The 22,933-nt window shown below is 41.5% G+C and overlaps 1 protein-coding gene across 3 annotated transcripts in view; it reads left to right on the top strand.

The window, feature by feature from the left end:
* The window catches only part of BRD1 (bromodomain containing 1), a 308,361-nt gene that overhangs the window by 195,792 nt on the left and 89,636 nt on the right, over nucleotides 1–22,933 (top strand). The window contains exon 9 of one of the 3 annotated variants that reach the window (XM_053716623.1): nucleotides 1,393–1,567. The exons of the other annotated variants lie outside the window; for them this stretch is intronic. Within the exon in view, the coding sequence (XP_053572598.1) occupies nucleotides 1,393–1,400 (8 nt within the window). The 3' untranslated portion in view covers nucleotides 1,401–1,567. Of the gene's footprint in view, nucleotides 1–1,392; nucleotides 1,568–22,933 lie in introns of those variants that run through there. 3 annotated transcript variants of the gene reach the window in all.

The following is a 22,933-nucleotide window of genomic DNA, read 5'->3' as shown; positions in this document are numbered from 1 at the left end:
GCTCACACCCGTGGAGTTATTTGAGTTGGCACTGATTGGCTAAAATGCAATTCTGTCAAAAGCACCAAGATAAGGTGACAGTCTGCAGAGGCTTAATTAATATAACTGCTATGCAAAACTGGGAATGGGTAATAAAGGGATTTGTCTTTCTTTTTAAACAATACAAATGATGAAGTAGACTGGTCCTTTAAAGGGACAGTCAACACTAAAATTGTTATAGTTTAAAAAGATAGATAATGCCTTTATTACCCATTCCCCATCTTTGCACAACCAACATTGTTATATTAATATACTTTATAACATTTAAACCTCTATATTTCTGCCTGTTTCTAAGCCACTACAGACATCTTCTTATCACATGCTTTATTCACTTTTCACAACAAGAGACTGCTATTTCATGTGGGCCATAAAGATAACATTGTGCTCATGTCTGTTGAGTTATGAAAGAGTCAGCACAACACAGCTCTAATTGGCTAAAATGCCAGTCAATAGATAAGTCATGTTATCAGGGGGCTGTCAGAAGATGCTTAGATACAAGGTAATCACATAGGTAAAAAGTATATTAATATAACTGTGTTGGTTATGCAAAACTGAGGAATGGGTAATAAAGAGATTATCTATCTTTTATAACAATAAAAATTATATTGTAGACTTTTTTTTTTCTCCCCAATAAGACTGATATTCTTGTTCCGTCTGCCAATACAGTGGTGGGAGTTTTGATTAGCAGTCAGTAAGTGATCCATCCTTAAAGTGAATGTCAATTTTGATGCTAAAGTGCCCGGTTTTTAAAAATTCGATTAAAAACAGGGGCACTTTAATTTATCAAAATGTACATTTCACTCCTGTTGCGGAAAAAAAACTTACCTTTTAATCTTCACAGCAGCTCCAGCTTCCTCCGGTAGTTGCAAGCCTTTTCTGACGTCAGAAATGATGGATAGGTCATTCTTCAATCACGGCTTCCCCCCCGGGGGAATCGGTGTCTGATTCAACGCCGTGATTGGAGGAAGCCGGATTCCTCATTTTAGACCCAGGAAGAGGCTTTGCGACGGGCGGAGGAAGCTGGAGCTGCTGTGAAAAATAAAAAGTAAGTTTTTTGTTTTGTTTTTCTCAACAGGAGTGAAATGTTTAATTTTGATGAATTGAAGTGCCCCTGTTTTTAATCAAATTTTTAAAAACCGGACACTTTAGCATCAAAATTGACATTCACTTTAAAGTCAAAGTTGTATACTGACCTATTTCCTGTTGTCTTCCAAATAAATCTTATTCTCATGAAAAAAATTTTTTTAGGTCGTAATATCCCACTGAGAAATGTACTTTTATACAGTAAAATATATAATACATACAGTGCCTTTGAAACGAACAACAGAAGTGTGCCACTGTCAAATCTTTTAGATCATTGAATAAATTACTGTGTCCTGAAGTGAAATTAGCCAAATAAAGCACCCGGTCGTCCAATCTGTGTGAAGGAAGAGTGATGTATGCTTCTGGAATTACAAGCATTGCAACGCCAAGTCTAAATGAGGAAACTATATCAAGATAATTTGAATTAAAGGTAACTTTAAGATCACTGCATATGTTTGCGTAGATCTATATGCTCACTGTACATTACATCTGGAAAATATCTTCTACTACAGAAACGTAAGTTAAACACACAAAAAGCAGCAATGGCAAGTGTGTATTTTTATTGTAATAGTTTGTCGTTTAAAATGTCCTTCCCTTTTGTAAGTGATGTGCTTACATAGAATTAACGCTGAATCTGGCCGCCGCTAGCAGCATTCAGCTAGTTTCAGAGTCGGATTTCTTCTTTTGAAATTGCGACACACAGATTTGTTAAAATACATATCTTTTGTATAAATACAACAAGGGGGTTTGGTTAAGCACACCTAACAAACATTTTATATATTAGCACACATATTGTGGGAATGCTGCCAAAGTAAATACAAGACGAACAGTATTGGCGCACATCCAAACAAATGAGACCAGATATAAATGCAGCACAAAATTGCCTGCAAAAAACTTTTTACTTTCAAATAAAATTGGGATCTTAGTCACACAATATGGCCATATTCTACTCAGCCAGTCACCACTTACAATGTGTCCCAAGGTAGACTGGTCCTAACTTTATAAAGTTTAGCCTTACTGTGGGCTGAATCATTAAATTCTAATATACCAAAATAGAATTCCAACACTGCAGTACTATGCCTCAAATCAAGACTGCACATAATGAGACTAAACTCAATTACATTATCTGGAACACACCTGAGCAGGGTGCTGTGCTTTAACCAAAAGGATTTGGTCAGTCTCCCTTTAAAGTGAATGTAAAGTTTCATCAAGTAGTGCCCAGTTTTTAAAAATACTATTAAAAACAGGGGCACTTTCATTGATGAAACTTAACATTGCACCATATTTGTAGAAATACCTCTTCATCTTGAAAGCCGGATCACTGATGTCGCTTCCCCCGCCCGTCGCAAGCATCTTTCTACGTCAGAAATGACGATTCCGGCCTTTCTCCAATCACGGCGTTGCTTTAGGCAATGCTGCCCCTGGGGGGGGAGCTGTGATTGGAGGATGCCGGAATCGTCATTGCTGACGTAGGAAGAGACTTGCGACGGGCTGGAGATTGGCTGGAGTGGCTTTCAAGATGAAGAGGTAAGAGTTTCTACAAATATGGTGCAATGTAAATAATATTTTTAAAAACCAAGCACTACTTGATGAAACTTTACATTCACTTTAAATTTAAGAAATACAAGAAGGGGGTTTAGTTAAACACACCTAACAAAAACATTTTATGTGCAGTCTTGATTTGAGGTATAGTACTGCAGTGTTGGAATTCTATTTTGGTATATTAGAATAGAATGATTCAGCCCAGTAAGGCTAAACTTTATAGTGTTAGGACCAGTCAATCTTGGGACAACTTGTAAGTGGTGACTGGCTGAGCAGAATATGGCCATATTGTGTGACTAAGATCCCAATTTTATTTAAAAGGGAAAAAAAATTGCAGACAATTTTTTGCTGCATTTATAATATGTGGTCTCATTTGTTTAGATCTTTTGTATGTTGCACTTTCACAAGAAGAAATCCAGTTCCAAAAAGAGCTGAATGCTGCTAGCACCAGCTATATTCGAGATTTGTTCTATTCCAAATTTGAGTGAATGCACATCCCTCCCTACCTTTTCATGTGCTGAAGATGTGCATATATTTTAATAGTTTAGAAGGGCATTAAACTCTTTGATACTATTATTTAAAATGTACAATTATATATGTAGTAAAACCACCATGGGATATGCTTTCATTATTTTGTCTTCTTTTCTCGTAATTTGAATTTTTAAAATTGGTGGCTTTCGAAGTCTTGTTAAAGCTGAGAAAAAACCTTTGTTACAATATGGCAGCATGCATTCCTTTATAAATACTAAAACTTTTCACTTAAAGGGTTATTAAACCCAATGTTTTTTCTTTCATGATTGAGCAGACAATTTTAGGCAACTTTCCAATTTTCTCCTATTATCAATGTTTATTTGTTCTCTTGGTATCTTTATTTGAAAAGCAGGAATTTTAATGTTAGGAGCTGGCCCATTTTTGGTTCAGCACCTAGGTAGTGCTTGCTGATTGTAAAAATGACTTTAATGTTCCTATAGTTTAAACATGTGTACTGACTAAGTAGATTAGTAATTAACCTTTATCTCTTCCACACTGGGCATAACTACTTTGTGTGAATAATATGAAAAAGTATTACAAATAACACTTGGACCTTTGACACCGATTCTCACGATGAACTAAGCATACAGCCATGCAACAAACAAACTATGCCTAGTACAGGTAGCCCTCAGTTTACGCCGGGGTTAGGTTCCAGAAGGAATGGTTGTAAATCGAAACTGTTGTAAATTGAAACCCAGTTTATAATGTAAGTCAATGGGAAGTGAGGGAGTTAGGTTCCAGGCCCCTCTCAAAATTGTCATAAGTAACACCTAATACATTAATTTTAAAGCTTTGAAATTAAGACTTTAAATGCTAAACAGCATTGTAAACCTAATAAAATAATCACACAACACATAATATATAATTAAACTAAGTTAAATGAACAAAAACATTTGCTAAACAGCATTATAAACCTAATAAAATAATCACACAACACAGGCTTCACTTGCATTTTTCTGCAAACTGTTCTTTCTATGCATTCCAACCTGGACTTATTTATAGACAGGAAGATCTTGTTCCTTTGAAATCTTCTTGATAGCTCAGGTCTGGTTAAACTGATTAATTTCAGCTTGCTTGGCTTTGCTGCAACACAAGCGGACAGCTCCACCTACTGGCTATTTTAATAAATGCACTGCTTCTCAATGCTTTTCAATAGCAGTCACATGACTGGAAAAAAAGGTTGTTATTCTGAAACGGTGTAAATTGAACCGTTGTAAAACGAGGGCCACCTGTACAGTGTTACTTGATGATCCAAATCAAATAGCTTTTTATTTACTAAATGTTCTGATTGTCAAGTTTAATATTATCATGGTTACTCTTAAATTGTAGTTATATCCATTTACTTGCCAAGTTTCCTGTTGAAGTGTTGAGCAAGATGAGATTCAGAGCCCCTATTTCACCACAGCTAAACAATCTAATTGTTGTTAGGTTGTCGCTCATTTTGTGTGATATGTGAGTACTGCACTACAGTATCAATTTGTAAGATAGATCCCAGTTGTCAACTCAGGGTTTCATTACTAAGTTTTTCTGCACTGAAATGTAATACAATTTTCGTTCTGTGTTTTGTGCATATATAATGACTCTCTTGAAAGGATGTTTTTTTTTCTCTCCATTTTTTTTAAAACCTGTTTGTCTTTTGTTTTTGGTCTATGTGAGAAAATGTTCATAAAATTTGCAAGAAAGAAAAATTAGCAATTGAGACAGGGACAAGCCAAAATGCCATAAAAGAAGTTAAAAATGTGAACATAAATTTATTTAGTTTTTTTAAAATGGAGCAATGAAATAGTTGACCTATAGCTCATTTAGGTTTGAAGGACTTTCCATTATAGGACTAATTGTTTTTGGGTGTTTTTGTGTGTGTGTGTGGGGGGGGGGGGGGTTGGCAACTGGGTGCACTACTACTAGGATGAAGGAATGTGCATTCGGATCCTTTGTTAGGATCCAAATGTTGATGAAGGCAACAGTGCTTGGCATTTAGCTCTTTTCATAGCCAGATTTCTTCTTGTGAAAGTTCAACACAAGATATTAGTGTGTTTAACTTTTTCAATAAGAAATCTGTCTCCAAGTGGTTGTGAGTGGCCACCACCTTCCGCATTCGGATCATAATGCACAACCCTACTGAGAAGTCTCCTAAAAGTACATGTGCCTTTTGTCTCCAAGAAAAATGTCTTCAGGGTACGAATTTTAGGCACATACATTGTAATTGTGCTTACAATATAATTTGTGATTTCTTTGCTCTTTGAAGGGTACATGCTTAGGTCTAATTTGGAGATGTTTCAGGATCTGGAATGAAAAATCATTAAGTCTATCCAAATTTGTTTTTCCTTTGACCTGGCTTAGTAAATAGCTGAACTCAGAAAGCTAGTTATATAGTTAGTTCACCTCTGTTTTTATTCTTGGTTATTAGTTGTAACCATAACATTATTTGGAGCAGCAAATATGCAGAAGCCAGTGCATGTTACGTTTCATCAGCAAAATTTAGTGAAGAGTAATTAAAACCAAGCCAAAGTGCAGAATTCTGGCGTTCTCTGTCCTTATTAGTTCTTCCAAGTGATAAGTTTTCTGAATTTTTATAGCCAACCCTTGTTATACACTAACTCTCGGAAGAAGTCCGTAGTTGAGAAATGTATTTAGTTTGTTTTAAGACTGTATTATCCTTGTGGATACTAATCACAGGTAGTCAAAACAGATTTTAATTTACATTTTGGAGGTAATCTTCAAATACATTTTTTTTTATTGAGAACCATATGCAATTTCAATGTAGTTTAAGAGATATTATGTTCAAAATATTCTATTATGCATATAGAAGCAGTGTTTAAATGTGTTGAATATAAACATTTGTGCCTGAATAAATGTCAAATGAATGCTCTTGAAATTAAAATATAGCTCAATCTTTGTACTTCCTAATTTTGCTCAGTGACTGATGAGAGCAACTCCTACAGAACGTAGAAGCCTGACAATAATCTTTTTTAAAAAAATTCAAAGAAATACAGGGAATACAACATCCCTTTGACATTTGATTTGTATTAGCACAAACAGTTCCTGGCAGGATGTCAGCATATTCACAACGTCCTACATCAGGTAATGTAAGAGTGCGAAAAGTGCTTTGTTTCTTCTAGACACGCATGTTTCTTTCAAGGGAATATAGTGATTTTTTTAAGGGTAATGCAAATGACCAGCTGATAGCCTCAGTAGAATATAGCTCAAGCTGTGGGAATTGAAACTAGACAACATTTTCAGTATGATAGTGCTCCAGTGTGCAAGACCAATAATATATCAGATTGACAGATGAAAATGGTTTTAATTTCCTCATACGGGGCCCAATCAAAAATGTCACAAGGCGGCAAAGTATTCAAAAGGGATCCGTTGCCATTTCGAGAAAATCTGGAAAATATTCCAAGTGGCAGAAATCCGTATTTAAAGACGGCATTGCTGAGAGGCATTTACTATACATTGCAATGGGTGGGATGCTGCAAAAATATTCCAAGCAGCACCTATGTAAATAATCCCTTTTGCATATATCGCACAACAAAATAAACACACCACAGCCTACACTATTAACCACCAAACCACCATAACCCCCCACCGCAACACCCCTACTTATTTAACCCCTAAATCGCTAATACTCCACCTCAATAAACTCCCTACTCTACTTAACCTGTAAACAGCCACAATCCCCCCATCGCAAACTACCCATACACCACTTAATTCCCTAACAGCTAACCCCCCAAGACCCCTAACCTAACAATCCTACCAAAAATAAAAAAAAACAGGTCCCTTAAAAAAAAAAAGAAAAAAAAAGCCCACACCAAAATAAAAAAACTAACACTAAAACCTACTCTAAAAATTGCCATCAAAGGGCATTTGTCGGGCTGTGCCCTAGTTGAAGCTTACAGGCCTTTTGCATTAAAACACCTTTACTTAACCCCTTGAGTGCTAACGACGGCTCTGAGCTGTTGCAAATTGTCCCAGTCAGGTGCTGATGACGGCTCAGAGCCTTCGCTAGCACTCACCCATCTTGAGGGCAATCTGGGGGTTCCCACCTACTCCTGGGGGCTTGACGTTTCGCGCGGTGACGTCACGCGCAATGATGTGATGACGTCACTGCGCAACTTTATTTAAAGTTTACATCGACAAGTATAGGGAGATGGGGGCATGCTGCTTAGAAACATGTATCTCAGGCATCTAAGCAGCTACAGACCCCCAAGACCCCAAGTAATCACATAACCTTTCCAACGTTATAACTCTTGGAGATCTGAAAAAAAAAAAAAAAAGTTACAAATAAATATATTTAAAAAAAAAGTTAAAAACCAGCTTGGAACCCAGGTCACGTGGCAAATGGCTTTGCAGCCAAAGGGTTAAAGCATATTTACCCCACACCCCCTATAAAAACAAAAGCCTATCTTTTAAAAACCTGCACTAAAAATTGCCCTTAGAAGGGCATTTTGTAAGGCATTGCCCTAGAGCACTGGTTTTCAAACCTTTCCTCAGGCTTCCCCGACAGGCCAGCAGGTGTTCAGGATTACCTTGGATGAGAGCAGGTAATATAACCATATTTACTAATCAGCTGATTGTTTCACTTTTCTCCAACATTGGTGTGTCCGGTCCACGGCGTCATCCTTACTTGTGGGATATTCTCTTCCCCAACAGGAAATGGCAAAGAGTCCCAGCAAAGCTGGTCACATGATCCCTCCTAGGCTCCGCCCACCCCAGTCATTCTCTTTGCCGTTGCACAGGCAACATCTCCACGGAGATGGTTAAGAGTTTTTTGGTGATTAATGTAGTTTTTATTCTTCTATCAAGTGTTTTTATTTTAAAATAGTGCTGGTATGTACTATTTACTCTGAAACAGAAAAGGATGAAGATTTCTGTTTGTAAGAGGAAGATGATTTTAGCAGACAGTAACTAAAATCGATTGCTGTTTCCACACAGGACTGTTGAGATAAAGTAACTTCAGTTGGGGGAAACAGTTAGCAGACTTTTCTGCTTAAGGTATGACTAGCCATATTTCTAACAAGACCATGTAATGCTGGAAGGCTGTCATTTCCCCTCATGGGGACCGGTAAGCCATTTTCTTAGTCAAACATAAAAGATAAAGGCTTAAAAAAGGGCCCTTAAAAACTGGTAGACATTTTTATGGGCTAAAACGATTGCTTTATTGGGGCATATTATGCAGATTCTAACTAATAATTGGCATATAATCTTGGGGAACGTTTAAAAAAACGGCAAGGCACTGTGTTGGACACCTTTTTTAGTCTGGGGGCCTTTCTAGTTATAGACTGAGCCTCATTTTCGCCGCCATTACTGCGCAGTTTGTTTTTGGAGAGCAAGGCATGCAGATGCATGTGTGAGGATCTAAGAATCACTAAAAAAGCTTCTAGAAGGCGTCATTTGGTATCGTATTCCCCTCTGGGCTTGGTTGGGTCTCAGCAAAGCATATAGCTGGGACTGTATAGGGGTCCAAATTTAAAAACGGCCCTCGGTTCCGTTATTTTAAGGGTTTTAAAGCTCTGAAATTTGGTGTGCAATACTTTTTAATGCTTAAGACACTGGTGGTGAAATTTTGGTAATTGAACAATTCCTTCATACTTTTTCACATATTCAGTAATAAAAGTGTTTTCAGTTTGAAATTTAAAGAGACAGTACACGGTTTTATTTTTAAACGTTTTTTTGTGCTTGGTTGACAAGTTTAAGCCTGTTTAACATGTCTGTACCATCAGATAAGCTTGTTCTATATGTATGAAAAGCCTAATGTGTCTCCCCGTTTTAAATTTATGTGATAAGAGTGCCATAGTGTCCAAACAAAGTAAGGACAGTAATGCCACAGATAATGATATTGCCCAAGATGATTCCTCAAATGAGGGGAGTTAACATGATACTACATCATCCCCCTACTGTGTCTAACACCAGTTTTTGCCCACACAGGAGGCCCCTAGTACATCTAGTGCACCATTACTTATTACCATGCACCAATTACCGGCTTGTAATGGATAACTCCATAGCAAATCTTTTATCCAAAATGCCTACTTATCAGAGAAAGCGCGATTGCTCTGTTTTTAAACACTGAAGAGCAAGAGGGCGCTGATGATACTGTTCTGACATACCTCACACCAATCTGAAGGGGCCATGAGGGAGGTTTTTGTCTGATGGAGAAATCTCAGATCAGGAAAATATTTCTTCATCAAGCTGAACCTGATGTTGTGACATTTAAATTTAAATTAGAACATCTCCGCGCACTGCTTAAGGAGGTGTTATTCTACTCTGGATGATTGTGACAATTTGGTCATTCCAGAGAAATTATGTAAGATGGACTAGAGTTCCTAGAGGTTCCGGTGCCCCCCGACGCTTTTCCTATACCCCAAGCGGGTGGCGGACATAGTTAAATAAAGAGTGGGAAAGGCCCGGCATCCTTTTGTTCCCCCCCCTATATTTAAGAAATTATTTCCTATAGTCAACCCCAGAAGGACTTATGGCAGACAGTCCCCAAGGTCGAGGGGGCGGTTTCTACTCTAAACAAACGCACTACTATTCCTATCGAAGATAGTTGTGCTTTCATAAGATCCTATGGATAAAAAATAAGAGGGTTTGCTTAAAAAGATTTTTGTACAGCAAGGTTAACCCTTCTACAACCAATTCATGCATTGTTCCTGTCACTACAGCAGCGTGTTTCTGGTTCGAGGAACTAGAAAAGTCCGCTCAGTAGAGAATCTTCGTTATGAGGAGGTTATGGACAGAGTTCAAGCACTTAAATTGGCTAACTCTTTTGTTTTAGATGCCGGCTTTGCAATTAGCTAGATTAGCCGGCAAAAAATTCAGGGTTTGCTTTCGTGGCGCGCAGAGCGCTTTGGCTAAAGTCTTGGGTCAGCGGATGTGTCTTCCAAGACAAAATTGCTTAACATTCCTTTCAAAGGTAAAACATTATTTGGACCAGATTTGAAAGAGATTATTTCAGACATCACTGGGGGGAAAGGGCCACGCCCTCCCACAGGATAGGTCTTTTAAGGCTAAAAATAAGCCTAATTTTCGTCCCTTTCGCAGAAACGGACCAGCCTCTAATTCTGCATCCTCTAAGCAAGAGGGTAATACTTCACAACCAAACCAGCCTGGAAACCAATGCAAGGCTGGAACAAGGGTTAAGCAGGCCAAGAAGCCTACCACTGCTACCAAAACAGCATGAAGGGATAAGCCCCCGATCCGGGACCGGATCTAGTGGGGGGCAGACTCTCTCTCTTTGCTCAGGCTTGGGCAAGAGATGTTCAGGATCCTTGGGCGCTAGAAATAGTTTCTCAAGGTTATCTCCTGGAATTCAAGGAACTACCCCCAAGGGGAAGGTTCCACAGATCTCACTTATCCTCAAACCAAATAAAGAGACAGGCATTCTTACATTGTGTAGAAGACCTGTTAAAGATGGGAGTGATACATCCAGTTCCAATAAGAGAACAAGGAATGGGATTTTATTCCAATCTGTTCATAGTTCCCAAAAAAAGAGGGAACATTCAGACCAATTTGGATCTGAAAGATCCTAAACAAATTTCTCAGGGTACCATCGTTCAAAATGGAAACTATTCGAACGATCCTACCCACCATCCAGGAAAGTCAATTTATGACTACCGGGATTTAAGGATGCGTACCTACATATTCCTATCCACAAGGAACATCATCAGTTCCTAAGGTTCGCTTTTCTGGACAAGCATTACCAGTTTGTGGCACTTCCATTCGGATTAGCCACTGCTCCAAGGATTTTCACAAAGGTACTAGGGTCCCTTCTAGCGGTTCTAAGACCAAGGGGGCAATTGCAGTAGTACCTTACTTGGACGACATCCTAATTCAAGCCGTCGTCCCTGTCAAAAGCAAAGGCTCATTACGGACATCGTCCTAGCCTTTCTCAGATCTCACGGATGGAATGTGAACAAAGAAAAAAGTTCTCTGTCCCCGTCAACAAGATTTTCCCTTCTTGGGACAATAGATTCCTTAGAAATGAGGATTTTTCTGACAGAGGTCAGAAAATCAAAACTTCTAAGCTCTTGTCAAAGTACTTCATTCTGTTCTTCGTCCTTCCATAGCGCAGTGCATGGAAGTAATAGGATTGATGGTTGCAACAATGGACATAGTTCCTTTTGCACGAATTCATCTAAGACCATTACAACTGTGCATGCTCAGACAGTGGAATGGGGATTATACAGACTGTCTCCGATGATTCAAGTAGATCAAAAGACAGAGATTCACTCCGTTGGTGGCTGACCCTGGACAATCTGTCACAGGGAATGAGCTTCCGCAGACCAGAGTGGGTCATTGTCACGACGACGCCAGTCTAGTGGGCTGGGGCGCGGTCTGGGAATCCCTGAAAGCTCAGGGTCTATGGTCTCGGGAAGAGTCTCTTCTCCCGATAAACATTCTGGAACTGAGAGCGATATTCAATGCTCTCAGAGCTTGGCCTCAACTAGCCAAATTCATAAGGTTTCAATCAGACAACATGACGACCGTTGCATATATCAATCATCAGGGGGGAACAAGGAGTTCCCTGGCGATGAAAGAAGTGACCAAGAAAATTCAATGGGCGGAGGATCACTCCTGCCACTTGTCTGCGATCCACATCCCAGGAGTGGAAAATTGGGAAGCGGATTTTCTGAGTCGTCAGACATTCCATCCGGGGGAGTGGGAACTCCATCCGGAAATCTTTGCCCAAATAACTCAATTTTGGGGCATTCCAGACATGGATCTGATGGCGTCTCGTCAGAACTTCAAGGTTCCTTGCTACGGGTCCAGATCCAGGGATCCCAAGGCGACCTCTAGTAGATGCACTAGATAGCACTTGGACCTTCAACCTAGCTCTATGTATTCCCACCGTTTCCTCTCATTCCCAGGCTGGTAGCCAGGATCAATCAGGAGAGGGCCTCGGTGATCTTGATAGCTCCTGCGTGGCCACGCAAGGACTTGGTATTGCAGACCTGGTGAATATGTCATCGGCTCCACCAAGGAAGCTACCTTTGAGACAGGACCTTCTTGTTCAGGGTCCATTCGAACATCCGAATCTGGTTTCCCTCCAACTGACGGCTTGGAGATTGAACGCTTGATTCTATCAAAGCGTGGGTTTTCAGATTCTGTAATAGATACTCTGATTCAGGCTAGAAAGCCTGTAACTAGAAAAATTTACCACAAAATATGGAAAAAATATATCTGTTGGTGTGAATCCAAAGGATTCCCATGGAACAAGATAAAAATTCCTAAGATTCTATCCTTTTTACAAGAAGGTTTGGAGAAAGGATTATCTGCAAGTTCTCTAAAGGGACAGATCTCTGCTTTATCTGTTTTACTTCATAAACGACTGGCAGCCGTGCCAGATGTTCAAGCATTTGTTCAGGCTCTGGTTAGGATCAAGCCTGTTTACAGACCTTTGACTCCTCCCTGGAGTCTAAATTTAGTTCTTTCAGTTCTTCAAGGGGTTCCGTTTGAACCTTTACATTCCATAGATATTAAGTTACTATCTTGGAAAGTTTTGTTTTTGGTTGCAATTTCTTCTGCTAGAAGAGTTTCAGAGTTATCTGCTCTGCAATGTTCTCCGCCCTATCTGGTGTTCCATGCAGATAAGGTGGTTTTGCGTACTAAGCCTGGTTTTCTTCCGAAAGTTGTTTCTAACAAAAATATTAACCAGGAGATAGTTGTACCTTCTTTGTGTCCGAATCCAGTTTCAAAGAAGGAACGTTTGTTACACAATTTGGACGTGTCCGTGCTCTAAAATTCTATTTAGAGGCTACTAAGTTTTCAGACAAACATCTTCCTTGTTTGTTGTTTATTCTGGTAAAAGGAGAGGTCAAAAAAGCGACCTTCTTACCTCTCTTTCTTTTTGGCTTAAATGCATTATCCGATTGGCTTTATGAGACTGACGGACGGCAGCCTCCTGAAAGAATCACAGCTCACTCCACTAGGGCTGTGGCTTCCACATGGGCCTTCAAGAACGAGGCTTCTGTTGACCAGATATGTAAGGGCAGCGACTTGGTCTTCACTGCACACTTTTGCCAAATTTTACAAATTTGATACTTTTGCTTCTTCGGAGGCTATTTTTGGGAGAAGGTTTTGCAAGCTGTGGTTTCCTTCAGTTTAGGTGACCCTGATTTGGCTCCCCTCCCTTCATCCGTGTCCTAAAGCTTTGGTATTGGTTCCCACAAGTAAGGATGACGCCGTGGACCGGACACACCAATGTTGGAGAAAACAGAATTTATGCTTACCTGATAAATTACTTTCTCCAACGGTGTGTCCGGTCCACGGCCCGCCCTGGTTTTTTAATCAGGTCTGATGAATTATTTTCTCTAACTACATTCACCACGGTATCATATGGTTTCTCCTATATATATGTTTCCTCCTGTCCGTCGGTCGAATGACTGGGGTGGGCGGAGCCTAGGAGGGATCATGTGACCAGCTTTGCTGGGACTCTTTGCCATTTCCTGTTGGGGAAGAGAATATCCCACAAGTAAGGATGACGCCGTGGACCGGACACACCGTTGGAGAAAGTAATTTATCAGGTAAGCATAAATTCTGTTGTCCCTGTCTGCAGAGGCTTTGATGCAGGTAATCACATAGGTAATAAGAATATTAATATAACAGTGTTGATTATGCAAAACTGGGGAGTGGGTGATAAAGGGATTGTCTATCATTTTAGACAATAAACCTTATGGCGTAGACGGTCCCTTTTTAATTTGTTAGCTTTTTTTTCTTTCCTATGACAGAGAGAGTCCACGAAACATTCTACTTACTAGTGGGATATTCACTCCTGGCCAGCAGGAGGCGGCAAAGAGCACCCCAGCAAAGCTATTAAGTATCACTTCCCTTACCCATAACCCCTAGTCATTCTCTTTGCCTTGATTACGGGAGGATGGCAAAGATGGTGTCTGAAGGTTTTAATGGGTACTTTTCCCTGCAAGCAAGGATTGGGGCTATGCTGTGTCTGTCAATCTCTTTAGTAAGAGTAATGGTGCCTATGAGCAGTTAGAAGATGGCGAGGTAGTCTTTGCTTAAACTTCTAACTTTATTGCTACCCCTATTGTAGAAAGCCAGAGTTGGTTACTCTGTTCTTTTCTATAGGTCCCTGGTAGATATGGTGAAACTGCCACACCTCAGAAAACAGCTCCTTCTAGGTTTGAAGGTAACAGCACTATAGGGGTTAAATCCTTGTGGAAAGTATTTAAATCTGTTTTAGGGGCACTGCTTTTATGTGAAGAGACATCATTTTCTCCAACATAGGTGTGTCCGGTCCACGGCGTCATCCTTACTTGTGGGATATTCTCTTCCCCAACAGGAAATGGCAAAGAGCCCAGCAAAGCTGGTCACATGATCCCTCCTAGGCTCCGCCTACCCCAGTCATTCTCTTTGCCGTTGTACAGGCAACATCTCCACGGAGATGGCTTAGAGTTTTTTAGTGTTTAACTGTAGTTTTTATTATTCAATCAAGAGTTTGTTATTTTGAAATAGTGCTGGTATGTACTATTTACTCAGAAACAGAAAAGAGATGAGATTTCTGTTTGTATGAGGAAAATGATTTTAGCAACCGTAACTAAAATCCATGGCTGTTCCACACAGGACTGTTGAGAGCAATTAAACTTCAGTTGGGGGGAACAGTATGCAGTCTCTTGCTGCTTGAGGTAATGACACATTTCTAACAAGACGATGTAATGCTGGAAGCTGTCATTTTCCCTATGGGATCCGGTAAGCCATGTTTATTACGATCGTAAATAGGGCCTTCACAAGGGCTTATTAAGACTGTAGACTTTTTCTGGGCTAAATCGATTCATTATTACACATATTTAAGCCTTGAGGAATCATTTTATCTGGGTATTTTGATATAATAATATCGGCAGGCACTGTATTAGACACCTTTATTCCTTAGGGGCTTTCCCAAAGCATAAGCAGAGCCTCATCATTTTCGCGCCGGTTGTGGCGCACTTGTTTTTGAGAGCATGGCATGCAGTCGCATGTGAGAGGAGCTCTGACACTTAGAAAAGACTTTCTGAAGGCGTCATTTGGTATCGTATTCCCCTTTGGGCTTGGTTGGGTCTCAGCAAAGCAGATACCAGGGACTGTAAAGGGGTTTAAAGTTTAAAACGGCTCCGGTTCCGTTATTTAAGGGTTAAAGCTTCCAAATTTGGTGTGCAATACTTTTAAGGCTTTTAAGACACTGTGGTGAAAATTTGGTGAATTTTGCACAATTCCTTCATGTTTTTTCGCAATTGCAGTAATAAAGTGTGTTCAGTTTAAAATTTAAAGTGGACAGTAACGGTTTTATTTTAAAACGTTTTCTTGTACTTTGTTATCAAGTTTATGCCTGTTTAACATGTCTGAACTCCCAGATAGACTGTGTTCTGAATGTGGGGAAGCCAGAATTCCTATTCATTTAAATAAATGTGATTTATGTGATAATGACAATGATGCCCAAGATGATTCCTCAAGTGAGGGGAGTAAGCATGGTACTGCATCATTCCCTCCTTCGTCTACACGAGTCTTGCCCACTCAGGAGGCCCCTAGTACATCTAGCGCGCCAATACTCCCTTACTATGCAACAATTAACGGCTGTAATGGATAATTCTGTCAAAAACATTTTAGCCAGAATGAACACTTGTCAGCGTAAGCGCGGGCTGCTCTGTTTTAGATACTGAAGAGCATGGCAACGCTGATACTAATATCTCTGAAGGGCCCCTAACCCAGTCTGATGGGGCCAGGGAGGTTTTGTCTGAGGGAGAAATTACTGATTCAGGGAACATTTCTCAACAGGCTGAACCTGATGTGATTGCATTTAAATTTAAGTTGGAACATCTCCGCATTTTGCTTAAGGAGGTATTATCCACTCTGGATGATTGTGACAAGTTGGTCATCCCAGAGAAACTATGTAAAATGGACAAGTTCCTAGAGGTGCCAGGGCTCCCAGAAGCTTTTCCTATACCCAAGCGGGTGGCGGACATTGTTAATAAAGAATGGGAAAGGCCCGGTATTCCTTTCGTCCCTCCCCCCATATTTAAAAAATTTTCTCCAACATAGGTGTGTCCGGTCCACGGCGTCATCCTTACTTGTGGAATATTCTCTTCCCCAACAGGAAATGGCAAAGAGCCCAGCAAAGCTGGTCACATGATCCCTCCTAGGCTCCGCCTACCCCAGTCATTCTCTTTGCCGTTTGTACAGGCAACATCTCCACCGGAGATGGCTTAGAGTTTTTTAGTGTTTAACTGTAGTTTTTCATTATTCAATCAAGAGTTTGTTATTTTCAAATAGTGCTGGTACGTACTATTTACTCAGAAACAGAAAAGAGATGAAGAATTCTGTTTGTATGAGGAAAATGATTTTAGCAACCGTAACTAAAATCCATGGCTGTTTACACCACAGGACTGTTGAGAGCAATTAACTTCAGTTGGGGGAACAGTTTGCAGTCCTTTGCTGCTGAGGTATGACACATTCTAACAAGACGATGTAATGCTGGAAGCTGTCATTTTTCCCTATGGGATCCGGTAAGCCATGTTTATTACGATTGTAAATAAGGGCTTCACAAGGGCTTATTTAGACTGTAGACCTTTTTTTGGGGCTAAATCGATTGATATTAACACTTATTAGCCTTGAGGAATCATTTATTCTGGGTATTTTGATATAATAATATCGGCAGGGCATTGTTTTAGACACCTTATTCTTTAGGGGCTTTCCCAAAGCATAGGCAGAGTCTCATTTTCGCGCCGGTGTTGCGCACTTGTTTTTGAGAGGCATGGCATGCAGTCGCATGTGAGAGGAGCTCTGATACTTATTAAAGACTTCTGAAGGCGTCATTTGGTATCGTATTCCCCTTTGGGTTTGGTTGGGTCTCAGCAAAGCAGATACCAGGGACTGTAAAGGGGTTTAAAGCTTAAAACGGCTCCGGTTCCGTTATTTTAAGGGTTAAAGCTTCCAAAATTGGTGTGCAATATTTTCAAGGCTTTAAGACACTGTGGTGAAAGTTTGGTGAATTTTGAACAATTCCTTCATGTTTTTTCGCAATTGCAGTAATAAAGTGTGTTCAGTTTAAAATTTAAAGTGACAGTAACGGTTTTATTTCAAAACGTTTTTTGTACTTTCTTATCAAGTTTATGCCTGTTTAACATGTCTGAACTACCAGATAGACTGTGTTCCTGAATGTGGGGAAGCCAGAATTCCTATTCATTTTAAATAAATGTGATTTATGTGATAATGACAATGATGCCCAAGATGATTCCTCAAGTGAGGGGAGTAAGCATGGTACTGCATCATTCCCTCCTTCGTCTACACGAGTCTTGCCCACTCAGGAGGCCCCTAGTACATCTAGCGCGCCAATACTCCTTACTATGCAACAATTAACGGCTGTAATGGATAATTCTGTCAAAAACATTTTAGCCAAAATGAACCCTTGTCAGCGTAAGCGTGGATGCTCTGTTTTAGTTACTGAAGAGCATGACGACGCTGATATTAATATCTCTGAAGGGCCCCTAACCCAATCTGAGGGGGCCAGGGAGGTTTTGTCTGAGGGAGAAATTACTGATTTAGGGAACATTTCTCAGCAGGCTGAATCTGATGTGATTACTTTTAAATTTAAATTGGAACATCTCCGCATTTTGCTTGAGGAGGTATTATCCACTCTGGATGATTGTGAAAATTTGGTCATCCCAGAGAAACTATGTAAAATGGACAAGTTCCTAGAGGTGCCGGGGCTCCCAGAAGCTTTTCCTATACCCAAGCGGGGTGGCGGACATTGTTAATAAAGAATGGGAAAGGCCCGGTATTCCTTTCGTCCCTCCCCCCATATTTAAAAAATTGTTTCCTATGGTCGACCCCAGAAAGGACTTATGGCAGTCAGTCCCCAAGGTCGAGGGAGCGGTTTCTACTTTAAACAAACGCACCACTATTCCCATAGAGGATAGTTGTGCTTTCAAAGATCCTATGGATAAAAAATTAGAAGGTTTGCTCAAAAAGATGTTTGTTCAGCAGGGTTACCTTCTACAACCCATTTCATGCATTGTCCCTGTCACTACAGCCGCATATTTCTGGTTTGATGAACTGATTAAGGTGCTCGATAGTGACTCTCCTCCTTATGAGGAGATTATGGACAGAGTCAATGCTCTCAAATTGGCTAATTCTTTCACTCTAGACGCCCTCTTTGCAATTGGCTAAGTTAGCGGCTAAGAATTCTGGGTTTGCTATTGTGGCGCGCAGAGCGCTTTGGTTGAAATCTTGGTCGGCTGATGCGTCTTCCAAGAACAAGCTACTAACATTCCTTTCAAGGGGAAAACGCTGTTTGGTCCTGACTTGAAAGAGATTATCTCTGATATCACTGGGGGTAAGGGCCATGCCCTTCCTCAGGATCGGCCTTTTCAAGGCAAAAAATAGACCTAATTTTCGTCCCTTTCGTAAAAACGGACCAGCCCAAGGTGCTACGTCCTCTAAGCAAGAGGGTAATACTTCTCAGGCCAAGCCAGCTTGGAGACTAATGCAAGGCCTGGAACAAGGGAAAGCAGGCCAAGAAACCTGCCACTGCTACCAAGACAGCATGAAATATTGGCCCCCGATCCGGGACCGGATCTGGTGGGGGGCAGACTCTCTCTCTTCGCTCAGGCTTGGGCAAGAGATGTTCTGGATCCTTGGGCGCTAGAAATAGTCTCCCAGGGTTATCTTCTGGACTTCAAGGGACTTCCCCCAAGGGGGAGGTTCCACAGGTCTCAGTTGTCTTCAGACCACATAAAAAGACAGGCGTTCTTACATTGTGTAGAAGACCTGTTAAAAATGCGAGTGATTCATCCTGTTCCATTGAGAGAACAAGGGATGGGGTTCTACTCCAATCTGTTCATAGTTCCCAAAAAAGAGGGAACGTTCAGACCAATCCTAGATCTCAAGATCTTAAACAAATTTCTCAAGGTCCCATCGTTCAAGATGGAAACCATTCGAACTATCCTTCCTTCCATCCAGGAAGGTCAATTCATGACCACGGTGGATTTAAAGGATGCGTATCTACATATTCCTATCCACAAGGAACATCATCGGTTCCTAAGGTTTGCATTCCTGGACAAACATTACCAGTTCGTGGCGCTTCCTTTCGGATTAGCCACTGCTCCAAGGATTTTCACAAAGGTACTAGGGTCCCTTCTAGCGGTGCTTAAGACAAGGGGCATTGCAGTAGTACCTTACCTGGACGACATTCTGATTCAAGCGTCGTCCCTCCCTCGAGCAAAGGCTCACACGGACATCGTCCTGGCCTTTCTCAGATCTCACGGCTGGAAAGTGAACGTGGAAAAGAGTTCTCTATCCCCGTCAACAAGGGTTCCCTTCTTGGGGACAATTATAGACTCCTCAGAAATGAGGATTTTTCTAACAGAGGCCAGAAAGACAAAACTTCTGGACTCTTGTCGAATACTTCATTCCGTTCCTCTTCCTTCCGTAGCTCAGTGCATGGAAGTGATCGGGTTGATGGTAGCGGCAATGGACATAGTTCCTTTTGCGCGCATTCATCTAAGACCAATTACAACTGTGCATGCTCAGTCAGTGGAATGGGGACTATACAGACTTGTCTCCAAAGATTCAAGTAAATCAGAGGACCAGAGACTCACTCCGTTGGTGGCTGTCCCTGGACAACCTGTCACGAGGGATGACATTCCGCAGACCAGAGTGGGTCATTGTTACGACCGACGCCAGTCCTGATGGGCTGGGGCGCGGGTCTGGGGATCCCTGAAAGCTCAGGGTCTTTGGTCTCGGGAAGAATCTCTTCTACGATAAATATTCTGGAACTGAGAGCGATATTCAATGCTCTCAAGGCTTGGCCTCAGCTAGCGAGGACCAAGTTCATACGGTTTCAATCAGACAACATGACGACTGTTGCGTACATCAACCATCAGGGGGGAACAAGGAGTTCCCTAGCGATGGAAGAAGTGACCAAGATTATTCTATGGGCGGAGTCGCACTCCTGCCACCTGTCTGCTATCCACATCCCGGGAGTGGAAAATTGGGAAGCGGTTTTTCTGAGTCGTCAGACATTGCATCCGGGGGAGTGGGAACTCCATCCGGAAATCTTTGCCCAAGTCACTCAACTATGGGGCATTCCAGACATGGATCTGATGGCCTTCTCGTCAGAACTTCAAAGTTCCTTGCTACGGGTCCAGATCCAGGGATCCAAAGGCGGCTCTAGTGGATGCACTAGTAGCACCTTGGACCTTCAAACTAGCTTATGTGTTCCCGCCGTTTCCTCTCATCCCCAGGCTGGTAGCCAGGATCAATCAGGAGAGGGCGTCGGTGATCTTGATAGCTCCTGCGTGGCCACGCAGGACTTGGTATGCAGATCTGGTGAATATGTCATCGGCTCCACCTTGAAGCTACCTTTGAGACGAGACCTTCTTGTTCAGGGTCCGTTCGAAACATCCGAATCTGGTTTCACTCCAGCTGACTGCTTGGAGATTGAACGCTTGATTTTATCGAAGCGAGGTTTCTCAGATTCTGTTATCGATACTCTTGTTCAGGCCAGAAAGCCTGTAACTAGAAAGATTTACACAAAATTTGGAAAAAAATATATCTGTTGGTGTGAATCTAAAGGATTCCCTTGGGACAAGGTTAAGATTCCTAGGATTCTATCCTTCCTTCAAGAAGGATTGGAAAAAGGATTATCGGCAAGTTCCCTGAAGGGACAGATTTCTGCCTTGTCGGTGTTAACTTCACAAAAAAACTGGCAGCTGTGCCAGATGTTCAAGCCTTTGTTCAGGCTCTGGTTAGAATCAAGCCTGTTTACAAACCTTTGACTCCTCCTTGGAGTCTCAATTTAGTTCTTTCAGTTCTTCAGGGGGTTCCGTTTGAACCCTTACATTCCGTTGATATTAAGTTATTATCTTGGAAAGTTTTGTTTTTAGTTGCAATTTCTTCTGCTAGAAGAGTTTCAGAATTATCTGCTCTGCAGTGTTCTCCTCCTTATCTGGTGTTCCATGCAGATAAGGTGGTTTTACGTACTAAACCTGGGTTTCTTCCAAAAGTTGTTTCTAACAAAAACATTAACCAGGAGATTATCGTACCTTCTCTGTGTCCGAAACCAGTTTCAAAGAAGGAACGCTTGTTGCACAATTTGGATGTTGTTCGCGCTCTAAAATTCTATTTAGATGCTACAAAGGATTTTAGACAAACATCTTCCTTGTTTGTTGTTTATTCAGGTAAAAGGAGAGGTCAAAAAGCAACTTCTACCTCTCTCTCTTTTTGGATTAAAAGCATCATCAGATTAGCTTACGAGACTGCCGGACGGCAGCCTCCCGAAGAATCACAGCTCATTCCACTAGGGCTGTGGCTTCCACATGGGCCTTCAAGAACGAGGCTTCTGTTGATCAGATATGTAGGGCAGCGACTTGGTCTTCACTGCACACTTTTACCAAATTTTACAAGTTTGATACTTTTGCTTCTTCTGAGGCTATTTTTGGGAGAAAGGTTTTGCAAGCCGTGGTGCCTTCCATTTAGGTGACCTGATTTGCTCCCTCCCTTCATCCGTGTCCTAAAGCTTTGGTATTGGTTCCCACAAGTAAGGATGACGCCGTGGACCGGACACACCTATGTGGAGGAAAACAGAATTTATGTTTACCTGATAAATTTCTTTCTCCAACAGTGTGTCCGGTCCACGGCCCGCCCTGGTTTTTTAATCAGGTCTGATAATTTATTTTCTTTAACTACAGTACACACGGTACCATATGGTTTCTCCTATGCTATTATTCCTCCTTAACGTCGGTCGAATGACTGGGGTAGGCGGAGCCTAGGAGGGATCATGTGACCAGCTTTGCTGGGCTCTTTGCCATTTCCTGTTGGGGAAGAGAATATCCCACAAGTAGGATGACGCCGTGGAACCGGACACACCGTTGGAGAAAGAAATTTATCAGGTAAACATAAATTCTGTTGTTTCCTATGGTCGACCCCAGAATAGGACTTATGGCAGACAGTCCCCCAAGGTCGATGGGAGCGGTTTCCACTTTAAACAAACGCACCACTATACCCATAGAGGATAGTTGTGCTTTCAAAGATCCTATGGATAAAAAATTAGAAGGTTTGCTTAAAAGATGTTTGTTCAGCAGGGTTGCCTTCTACAACCAATTTCAATGTATTGTCCCTGTCGCTACAAGCCGCATGTTTCTGGTTCGATGAGCTGATAAAGGCGGTCGATAGCGATTCTCCTCCTTATGAGGAGATTATGGACAGCTTCAATGCTCTCAAATTGGCTAATTCTTTCACCCTAGACGCCACTTTGCAATTGGCTAGGTTAGCGGCTAAGAATTCTGGGTTTGCTATTGTGGCGCGCAGAGCGCTTTGGTTGAAATCTTGGTCGGCTGATGCGTCTTCCAAGAACAAGCTTCTTAACATTCCTTTCAAGGGGGGAAAACGCTGTTTGGCCCTGACTTGAAAGAGATTATCTCTGATATCACTGGGGGTAAGGGCCACGCCCTTCCTCAGGATCGGCTTTTCAAGGCAAAAAATAAACCTAATTTTCGTCCCTTTCGTAGAAACGGACCAGCCCAAGGTGCTACGTCCTCAAAGCAAGAGGGTAATACTTCTCAAGCCAAGCCAGCTTGGAGACCAATGCAAGGCTGGAACAAGGGAAAGCAGGCCAAGAAACCTGCCACTGCTACCAAGACTGCATGAAATGTTGGCCCCCGATCCGGGACCGGATCTGGTGGGGGGCAGACTCTCTCTCTTCGCTCAGGCTTGGGCAGAGATGTTCTGGATCCTTGGGCGCTAGAAATAGTCT

Source organism: Bombina bombina, chromosome 6 (assembly GCF_027579735.1).
Source record: "Bombina bombina isolate aBomBom1 chromosome 6, aBomBom1.pri, whole genome shotgun sequence".
In the NCBI taxonomy this organism is placed as follows: Eukaryota; Metazoa; Chordata; class Amphibia; order Anura; family Bombinatoridae; genus Bombina; species Bombina bombina.
The sequence above is the reverse complement of the archived record's forward strand: the minus strand, read 5'-3'. Positions and strand labels throughout refer to the sequence as shown.